We start from the raw sequence: 10,646 nt of genomic DNA, 5'->3' as shown, positions 1-10,646 counted from the left end.
ACATATTTACCTTTTCTTGAGGCCTTTCTTTTTTATGAATACTTGGTGAAGATGTGTGTTTTTTTGGCTGTCTATTGGACTTCTTTGGTTTTTCTTTTCTTCCTGTTCATGAGAAAATAAATAGCTGAAATTGTAATATTTAGTATATTGTTTACATGGTTACATTTTGGACAACTAGAAGAAGATGTGTCCATTAGTAAACGTTTGTTAGAAGAAATAAATATCTGCAGGCAATATTAAGGGGCCATGTTCCAATAGTTCACTTTTGGAAAGCCAGGTTTACCGAACTTGTACAGAAGGTCTCCACTGTTCAAGAACCGTGTGTTCTTGGATGTAATCTACTTGTGTGCGTTGACAAATTCTATAAAATTTAAGATGTCGAAGTTTAAATCTATCAATGCTGGGATGTGGAAATATGTAGTTCATATTATGATCAGATATAACCACCGATCTCAATGTATCTGCTATACAAAGAGGAATGGGGTAAACAAACCTGGTTTTCTCGACACTTCTTCTTCATCTCCAACCTCATCTTCTGTCACCTCAGATCCAGTAGTGTAGTCTTCATCTTCTGATAGCAGTGACTGTTGCTTCTGGAACAGAATAATTTTTTTTTAGAAATTCTACGACTAGTAATGCTATGAATAGCTATTTACATGTGAACATTGCTTCTGGTTCCATGAAAAAAATGGTTATTTTTAAGGTTTATTCCACCAATGCAGAACAGAACTAATTCTCCTCTTCTTGTAGTCAGGCTAGTGGCTTGACAGAAGGGAAGGAATCCAATTGAATATTACAACTGTAACCCAGAAGGTAGTCAGTTACATTAAATATCGAGGGCCAGTTTTTCCAAAAATAAACATTACTGTTAGCCACTTATATAGTATAGCTCAGCTTCCAAGCCCCATAGGAATATTCACGGCCAGAGAGTTGGCCACACTTGCATGGTCACGCTTTATAAAAATGAATAGGCGCGTCGAAAAGTGACTGCACAAGTGCGGCCAATAATAATATCATTCTATGCAGAAGCAATCTAGTAATACAGGAGGGAAGCTGAAGGGTTTCTATCAGCAGACAATCAGTTTTATAACAGGTTAAGGTCAATGGCAGCCTGTATTCTGCTGATAGACAAAACTCGTCTGACCCAATTCTTGTAATTGTTAGCAGATGACGAGTAGCCAAACTGTAAAAGTTGCAGCTCCATATTAAACGGAGCAGTTTTACATGATTAAGGCTTCGTTCACATCTGCGTCGGGACTCCGTTCATGGGTTCCGTCGGAGCTTTACATCAGGGGAACCCATGAACGGAATCCAAACTGAAACAAACGAACATCATAGGTTTCTGTTTACATCACCATTGATTTCAATGGTGACGGATCCAGTGCAAATGGTTTCCGTTTGTCACGATTGTTTAAGTGTTCCGTCGTTTTGACGGAATCAATACCGTAGTCGACTGTAGTTGGAATATACCGTATTCGGAAATCAATAATGATGCAAATGAAAACCTATGGTTTCAGTTTGGATTCCGTTCATGGCTTCCCCTGATGGAAAGCCCCGACGAAACCCATGAACGGAGTCCCAACGCAAACGTGAACGAAGCCTTACCTATTTAGGGAAACTTATGTACCTTGCTGTTTAGCTATTTTATCTGTTCCTTTTATCTAGTATCAGTGGGAACCATTGCCAAGTTATCAAATATTTCATATGTAACATAGACAAAAAAAACAAAGATCCCTTTAGAAGCTCAATAAAAATTAATCAGCAGCTCAAAATAAAATAATACGGACCTAAAATGTGCAACTTCTACTTTGTTTTTTTTAATGATAATAAGCCGTCTATTTGGTTACCTCCACTCAGTCTTCCATTATCTTCCAAGATACTGAGTTATCCAGCAGTTCTATGTCGATAGAGATGAGCTATCTGTATTGCCAATCCATAATGTGCTGGATTAAAGGACTTTTACTGCACATATTCAATGCATTAGAGAAAGTACTAGCACGTTGATGACGTCACTATGTACTCAGAGGTTAGCAGCTAGTGAAACAAGCAAAATGTAAGCAATACAATCTCACATAGAAAAAACGTTTTGTCTTTTCTACTTACCAGCTGGAGACTGAAGTTTTTTAATGCAAGAAACTAACCCACCAAAAGGGTAAGAGGAAGAAAGACATGAAAGAAAAGACGAGACAGAGGGGTAACAGGCATTAGACAGGGGATAAATAAATATCACTGTATACTGAAGTGACTTTCCTTTAGTTTTTATTGCAAAGTAAATACTGTTCACAATATTCCCGGTCTGAAATGAAGGGAGTATATCGAGAATTCCTTCCAGTATTTGGTAAATATATCCCCTTTTCACAGTCCCTTTTCATTAGATTGGTCACCCTGATCAGAGATGCCTCCAGCAATCATCTGTGGGTGTGGGCCTGGCAGCATGTGTTAACTTCTCTTCAGCGCCACCACAGGGGAAATGAAGAATTACATGGTGCCTTTTGAAATCAATGGGCCTTCTATGTAATGTATGGACGTGCTGGGCCCTTGAGAGAGAAAGACACCCTTTGTAGCTGCTTTAAGTAGTGGCTTATTGATGAAGGTCATGAATGAAGAATTCCGCTTTATTAATTCAGAATTCCAGACAACCCCTTTAACAACAGATGTAAAATTATAGGGCATCTCACAAACGCAAGGTAAAAAGGCTGGCCGACAACAATCGAAATTCCCCAAAGAGTGACTACCACTTCAGCCCTCAGCAGCAGTAATGTCATCAACGCAATTTGTGCCGAACAGCACGGCTGACTTTGGACAAAGTGAAACTAAAGGAAAAAAGTCAGTTTGAGATAAAAATATTCTGTGCTTAGGGCAGAGAATTAGGGTCCTTGTTCAGTCCCCTTGCCCTTTGCCACTTTCTATAATGCAGCCCTCGCCTTTTTAAATCAAGTCATTTATTATGTCAATACATTTAATCTTTTTTGTGGTCACGTAGAGGTTACAATAATGTTCTGCGTGTTTTTTCCTTGAATGCAATAAGTCCAGGAAAACGAAAAGTCAGAAACTCACAGCGTTGATCTCCCCAGTCTTCTGTCCGCACGCAGTGCTCGGCTCTATTTGGACATCACATTCGAGACTTTTATCCTGATTTAGGCTAATCCCAGAGTCCCTGTAGAAGTACAACACTGTAGTATTAGCCACTGTAAACAATTCATACTAACAGTCTGTGATAATGCAGCCAATAAAATGATTTACCCATTCGAGTCTTTAGAAAAAGGCACCGCTATAATATCCCTTCTCTGCAAGAGGTCGCTTAGTAAGTTCATAGAAGGACTCTTTGATGCATCTCCTCCTCCAGGTAAACCAATAACATGGTCTCGGACTTTACAGCCCTGGTAGGCAAGAAAGCACATTTTAATAATCCTTGTTTCGTAGCTAACTCATACTTCACAAAACGAATATTAAAAAACAATGTATATTTTTCTGATTGACATTTACTTAAATATACTTTTGGCAAGTGAAAATATATAATCTAAAGTCCTCACTAAAGGTCAATGACAATTGTCAAAATTCTAAAATAATTTATAACACTCTGTAGTCAGCGTATATATTCTACAATGTCAAATATTCTCTTAGAGAACCATGCCATGCCAAAACCTCCATCACAAATTTGTCACTGAATTTGCTTACATTGGAAAATTCTTTACCTGTTCCAAATACTTAGTGCATACTGTGCTGTACGCTAGTCAATATTTCTTGTGTACAGGCAGGGCACAGGTTCAATGGACTTGATACAGTGATAACATGGACAGTGATAACATCCCTTCCCCCACCTTTCTCTCTCGGTCGTGCATAGTGCATTATTTAGGAAACAGAAGGAGAATGTCAAATTGTAGAATCTGAATAATATCTGAATAATACTCAGACTCCCACATTTCTATTGAACCAAACTAGATCACCATAGAAGGTCCGTGTATTGAAGCTACATTACAGCCGTCAGAAACCAGCCTAAAAGACTATTTTAAATCTGATGTAATTTAGAACAAAAAATATATATGAATCTATTTTTATGTATCCACCGTTTTTGAAAATACTATTAAATTGTACCCCTACTTTTTTCAAATCTGTCACGAAACTATGTGTAGTGGGATATTAGACGACTCTTCATAAAGAGAACCACCAATTCTTAGAGGGATGAAGGAAGTGGAAACTACTTTGTACTCTGCATCAGAACTGGAATAGATTTAATGGCATTATCGCCCTGCAATGTGGGCACATAATGAAGGTGTTCTCACAAATGAACAGACTTGCAAGTCATCTCCTTACAAGTGAATTCATTTATTTTTACATTTTCTTAACGGATGTTTTCACATATTTATATTTGAGTGTACGACCGCATACATAGCTTGTAGAGTTTAATGAAAAGGGGTGGTCTCATGAGAACGACCCCTGTCCATATACCCAAATGGACATCATAGAGCGGGGGGCTTTGGCGGACTCAAGCCATACATGTGTTACATGAACAGCCAATCACATGGCTCCCATGCAATGCTACATTGCTGGGGAAATGTCTGGCTGGTTGCGGCTTCCCCAAGCAAAATCAACTGTTTACCAGGGATGCATAGAGACGGACTGCAGTGATCAGTTGATTGCCGTGGGTCCAGCCTCCGACAAAGGAGACAATCCCTTTAATTTATAACCATGACAATTTATTACACATTTATTGCTGTGCTGGGAGTGGACCAGTTCAGTCACCTGACCTGAGTCACCTGACCTCACGTCACGGACGTGGCCACTCCCAGACTAGCATGCACCGACCTCACTCAGACCGCCGCTGCCTCATTCACTAGTAGTGAATGACACGACTTGGCTCCGTCTGTCCTCCTCCTGCTCCTAAAATTTAGAAACTTAGCTGAGGCCTCATGTAAAGTTAGGACCTAAATGCATTTGCCGGAAGCTGCTGCCTACTCAGACCGCCGCCGCAAAGCAAAATAATCGCATAGCTGGCGTCACACACACTGGATAGTTATTAAAACTTAAGTGGTGTGACATCCTACAAATGGCGACTACAAAGAAAAGTTGATGCGGAGTGTCGATCTTTCCACGAGAAATAATAATTTTTTATTTGTTGAAGTCAAAGGCAAATCAGGGGTGAGTTAATAAAATGTTTGACCAAATATAGCAGGCTCATTTTTAAGGTTATAATTTTGTATGGCCCGCGAATAATGTTATAAATATCCAATTGGCCCTTGGCAGAAAAAGGTTCCCCACCCCTGACTTAGCGCTATATGTGCCTGGTGTGCAGTTATTGAACTATGACACATGTACATGATGCATCAACATGGAGCACACATTCTAGTTATCAGTACAAGAACTTTAACCTTGGGAAGCTGTGCAGGGTCAAATCTCAGGACTTTTTGGTTGCAGCAGGGATAAACTCCAGTGCCTGGGGAATCGAGAGAGTACAAAGCTGGCTCAGGATGATACTGACAATGGGACAACTCATTTAACAGGAACATCTGAAAATGTGACATACAAAGAATTATTATCAATCTTTTCCGCAATATATTGTGTAGCACCATAATCTTATTCATAAAATACAATGGAGAAAAGAGAAAAAAAGACACCAACATTCCTATTAAAATAACACACTCATTACAATACCCCATACTAGGGTTGTCACGACACCAGAAGTTGCGCCCACCATGTTCTGTCTTCAGTGCCGCCGCTCATTAGTGCAGCGCTGGCCGCATCACCTCATGCTGACCGCGAACACTTGTCAGGACTCAGGAGCGGGGCAATGGCTGTAATACACATCTGCAGCCCCGCTCTCATACATTCATGTGTTACAATGCTAAGCAGTGCGGCGGCACAGCTTAGTATCGAAAATACGTGAAATAATGGTATCGAACCGTTTGAGGGTGCACGGCATCGAAAAAAGTATCGTAGTTTCGATGCATCGTGCATCCCTACCCCATACATTTACAAAGTTCTGAGAGTGCAGTCATAACATGCTGTTGTGGGGAATGTATAGGATGGACAATAAGGATTGTTTTTTGTGTCAATTCTAAATGTATGATGAATAAATGGGTTCTGTTTTATAGAGGACTATCAGGTTGAACATGTCCCACTGTAACGTCTATGGCCACGGCCCGTCGATCGGTCGTTAACCCCGACGGCCGTGGCCATGGACAGCTTACCTGCCTGCAGCGTCGTCCCCCAGTCAGGCACTCTCTTCCGGGTTCCGAGTGTCTCTGGCGGGTGCGCGCGCCCGCGCGTGCACGGCCTTAAAGGGCCAGTGCGCGCGTTTTGCAAAAACTGTAATCTGGCCCAGGATGCCCTGGGCTATAAAAAGGGCTCTGCCCTCTTGCCCTTTGCCAGAGCGTTGTTAGTTTTCCCGTTGTTCGTCTTGCTTATGGTCTCCCAGTGTCTTCCAGCCTCCCAGTGTACCTTGCTCCTGTATTCCGTATCCCGTATCCTGTTTCCGTGCTACCTAGTGCTATTGCCGTGCTGAGCTACCTACCGTGCTGTGCTACAGTCTACGCTACCCTGCTACGCCTCACCGAACGACTTCCCACCGCCTGGTTCTGGACGTGTTCGCCTCGCCACTGCCTACGATTGCCTCAGGTACTCTCGCTGAACCATTGAACTGTGTACTTTCCGGTTTGGCCAGCTGCCATCCCCGCTACGCGGTACGGCCCAGTGGGTCCACACCCCGCATCGTGACAGTACGCTCTGGCCATGGACCCCGCTGGCCAATTCAAGGGCTTGACACCCTCCCAAGCCATGCAGGCGGATCTGCTGGATCTCCGAGCTAGGCAGGACCAGCTCCTCGTGGCCGTGGACTCTATAGCGCAGCAGCTAGGGACGCTAGTTGTCTCCATTCCTGCTTCTATGCAAGTTCCTCAAGCCGACCCTCCTGTTGCTCCTCCTGGCAGTTCCTGTACGGACCCTCGGTTCTCGCTGCCATTGCCCTCTCGGTTCGATGGAGACGCCAGTGCTTGTCGGGGGTTCCTGAACCAATGCCACATTCATTTTACCCTGCACTCTCGGGCATTTCCGTCAGATGGAGCCAAGATCGCATTTATCATCTCCCTCTTGACCGGCAAGGCCCTGGCATGGGCTAACCCTATCTGGGAACGTCAGGGACCCGAGACTTCCAGGAGTTCGCACGAATATTCCGAACCGTTTTTGAGGAGCCAGGACGAGTCTCATCAGCCGCCACCGCCATCTTCAACCTTAACCAACAGGACAACTCCGTGGGCGAGTATACTATTCAGTTCCGGACTCTGGCAGGAGAGCTATCTTGGAACAATGAGGCATTTGTGGCATCCTATTGGCATGGCCTGTCGCTCGAGATCAAGGACGAACTGGCTGCTCGAGACCTGCCTCCCGCGTTGGACGACTTGATTCTGCTTGCCACTCGGGTTGACATAAGGCTGAGGGAGAGATCCCATGAGGTTCTTCAGGAGCGCCGGCGTCCTAGACTGGCGCCCAACTTTCAGCAACCCCTCTTGCCTGCTTCTATCGCTTTGCCCGAGGTTCCGATGCAAGTTGACCGACTAAAATTATCGGTTCAGGAGAAACAGCGCAGGCGCACCTCTGGACTGTGCTTATATTGCGGCCTCGCTGGCCACGTCGTGCGTCTGTGTCCTCACAAGCCAAAAAACCCCAGCGCCTAGGCTTGGTTGGAGAGACAACCCTGGGCGTCAACACATTGAAGCAAACTATTTATCCCTGTAACCATCATTGCTGGCGAGAGGTCTCATCAGGTCTCCGCATATCTGGACTCCGGCTCTGCAGCCAACTTCATCTGCCAGGATCTTGTGGATCTCCTACAGTTGCCCACTATCCCGCTTGAAAGGCCGCTGATCGTTGCCTCGGTGGATGGACTGCCATTACCAGACCCAGTTGTGTCCGTAACCAAGCCGTTGAAACTCCAAGTGGGAGCCCTTCATGCTGAGATCATCTCTCTGTTCGTCCTGTCCAAGGCCGTCAACCCCGTGCTGCTGGGGTTGCCTTGGCTTCGTCTGCACGCCCCCGTCCTGGATTGGAACTCTGGAGAGGTTCTCCAGTGGGGTCCGAAGTGTCTTGACCGCTGTCTGAGTCACATCCAGTCGCCACAGCCCGCTCCTCTTCAGTCGTTGGCAGGTTTGCCCCTCTGTTTCTCCATGTTCGGCGATGTCTTCAATAAAAAGGAGGCAGAGACCTTGCCGCCACACCGGGCATATGACTGCCCAATCGACCTAGTTCCGGAATCGTCTCCTCCTCGTGGTAGAGTGTATCCTCTCTCCTTGCCAGAGACCCAGTCCATGTCGGCTTACATCAAGGAGAACCTGGAGAGGGGTTTCATTCGTAAATCTTCATCCCCGGCCGGAACCGGGGTCTTCTTTGTTAAAAAGAAAGATGGATCATTACGACCTTGCATCGACTACCAAGGCCTAAACCAGATCATGGTGAAGAACAGGTATCCTCTGCCTTTAATTTCTGAACTGTTTGATCGCATACGGGGGGCAAAATTTTTTTCTAAACTGGACCTGCGGGGGGCCTATAATCTGATCCGGATTCGTCGAGGTGACGAGTGGAAGACTGCCTTTAATACTCGTGATGGGCATTACGAATACTTAGTCATGCCCTTCGGCCTGTGAAACGCTCCCGCAGTATTCCAAGAATTTGTCAATGACATTTTTCGTGATCTCCTGTATGTTTGTGTTGTGGTGTATCTCGATGACATTCTGATTTTTTCCCCAGACCCAGTAACGCATCAAAGTCATGTCCGCCAGGTGTTGCTCCGTCTAAGAGAGAATCGACTTTACGCCAAATTGGAGAAGTGTGTGTTCGAGAAGAAGTCTCTATCCTTCCTGGGCTATATTATCTCTGATCAGGGTCTCAAGATGGATCCCCAGAAGGTAAAGGCCGTCCTGGAGTGGCCACGCCCCCAAGGCTTAAGGGCCATCCAACGCTTTCTAGGATTCGCCATCTTCTACCGACTCTTCATCCCCAACTTCTCATCTTTGACAGCACCTATCTCCACCCTCACTAAGAAAGGTATGAATGCCAAGATGTGGACCCCGGAGGCTGAAGCCGCATTTGATCCTTAAAGAAAGCCTTCACATCTGCCTCCATTCTGCACCATCCGGACGTATCCTTACGGTTTTCGTTAGAGGTGGACGCCTCCTCGGTGGGTGCTGGTGCACTGTTGTTCCAGAAAAGACCGAAAGGCAAGGCCGTGGTATGCGGCTACTATTCCAAGCTGTTTTCTCCCGCAGAGCGTAACTACTCGATTGGGGACCGGGAGTTACTGGCCATCAAACTGGCTCTGCAGGAGTGGAGACACCTACTGGAAGGTGCGGTTCACCCTATCCTGATCTTCACGGATCACAAGAATTTGACCTACATACAGACGGCCCAGCGGTTGAATCCTCGTCAAGCCAGGTGGTCATTGTTCTTTGCTCGGTTCCGGTTCGAACTTCACTACCGTCCCACCGACAAGAATGTGAGGGCCGATGCCTTGTCTATATCTTTCGAAACCGAGGACGCCATGGAATCTCCACAGAATATCATTGACCCATCCTGTATCTTCTCTGTGAATCCCCTGCAAGTCAGAGACATTCCTCCGGGTAGGACTTTTGTGCGTCTGGTTGACCGAGGAAGAATTCTTCGCTGGGGTCACAACTCTAAGCTGGCAGGTCACGCAGGTGCTCGTAAAACCCAAGATTTAATCACCCGTCAGTTCTGGTGGCCCACGCTGCCCAAAGATGTCATGGACTTTGTCTCCTCTTGCACAGTCTGTGCAGCAAATAAAGTTGCTCACTCCAGACCTGCGGGCCTGCTCCAACCACTGCCCGTGCCCGTTGCCCCGTGGCAACATGTCGCTATGGACTTCGTCACGGATCTACCTCCTTCTGCGAGTTGCAGTGTGATCTGGGTGGTGGTGGATCGATTTTCCAAGATGGCTCACTTCATCCCGTTGACCGCTCTGCCGTCTGCTACGCGGTTGGCTGACCTCTTCATACAGCACATCTTCCGTCTGCACGGATTGCCCCTGCATATTGTCTCGGACAGAGGTGTCCAGTTCACCTCGAAGTTTTGGAGAGCACTCTGCAGGCTCCTTGGTGTGAAATTGGACTTCTCTTCGGCCTATCATCCCCAGTCCAACGGGCAAGTCGAGAGAGTTAACCAGATTATGGAGAACTACCTACGTCACTTTGTGTCCAGGCGCCATGATGATTGGGTGCAGTTGCTCCCATGGGCAGAGTTCTCCTATAACAACCACACCAGTGAGTCGACCACATCCAGTCCATTTTTCATCGTCTACGGCCAACATCCTCGTATACCTCTTCCTGTTTCTACAATGTCCCAGGTGCCTGCAGCCGACTCCACCTTCAGGGACTTTCTACAGATATGGCAACAGACCCGATCTTCTATCCTCTTAGCGGTGGACCGCATGAAGAGAAAGGCAGATACAAGAAGATGGGTTCCTCCGCAGTTCCTTCCAGGGACTAAAGTCTGGCTGTCTTCTAGGAATATCCGGCTGAAGGTGCCGTCATGCAAATTTGCCCCGAGGTTCCTTGGTCCCTTTGAAGTCCTGCTACAAATTAACCCGGTATCCTACAAGCTGCGGCTCCCCCCCACTCTCAGGATTCCTAACTCCTTTC

General features: G+C 45.9%; 1 protein-coding gene across 5 annotated transcripts in view; it reads right to left on the bottom strand.

The window, feature by feature from the left end:
* Positions 1–10,646, bottom strand: part of SANBR (SANT and BTB domain regulator of CSR) — a 58,916-nt gene that overhangs the window by 6,699 nt on the left and 41,571 nt on the right. For 4 of the 5 annotated variants that reach the window (XM_075863000.1, XM_075862999.1, XM_075863001.1 and 1 more), the window contains 6 exons: positions 5,370–5,507; positions 3,244–3,380; positions 3,058–3,157; positions 2,104–2,136; positions 494–593; positions 11–102 (listed from right to left, as the gene is read on the bottom strand). In XM_075863000.1, the coding sequence (XP_075719115.1) occupies positions 11–102; positions 494–593; positions 2,104–2,136; positions 3,058–3,157; positions 3,244–3,380; positions 5,370–5,507 (600 nt within the window). The remainder of the gene's footprint in view (positions 1–10; positions 103–493; positions 594–2,103; positions 2,137–3,057; positions 3,158–3,243; positions 3,381–5,369; positions 5,508–10,646) is intronic. The other variant, XM_075863002.1, reaches the window with a different exon arrangement.

The sequence above is a fragment of the Rhinoderma darwinii genome, chromosome 4 (assembly GCF_050947455.1).
Source record: "Rhinoderma darwinii isolate aRhiDar2 chromosome 4, aRhiDar2.hap1, whole genome shotgun sequence".
Taxonomy (NCBI): Eukaryota; Metazoa; Chordata; class Amphibia; order Anura; family Rhinodermatidae; genus Rhinoderma; species Rhinoderma darwinii.
Note: the sequence above shows the minus strand (reverse complement) of the source record. Positions and strands in the feature narration are given on the sequence as shown.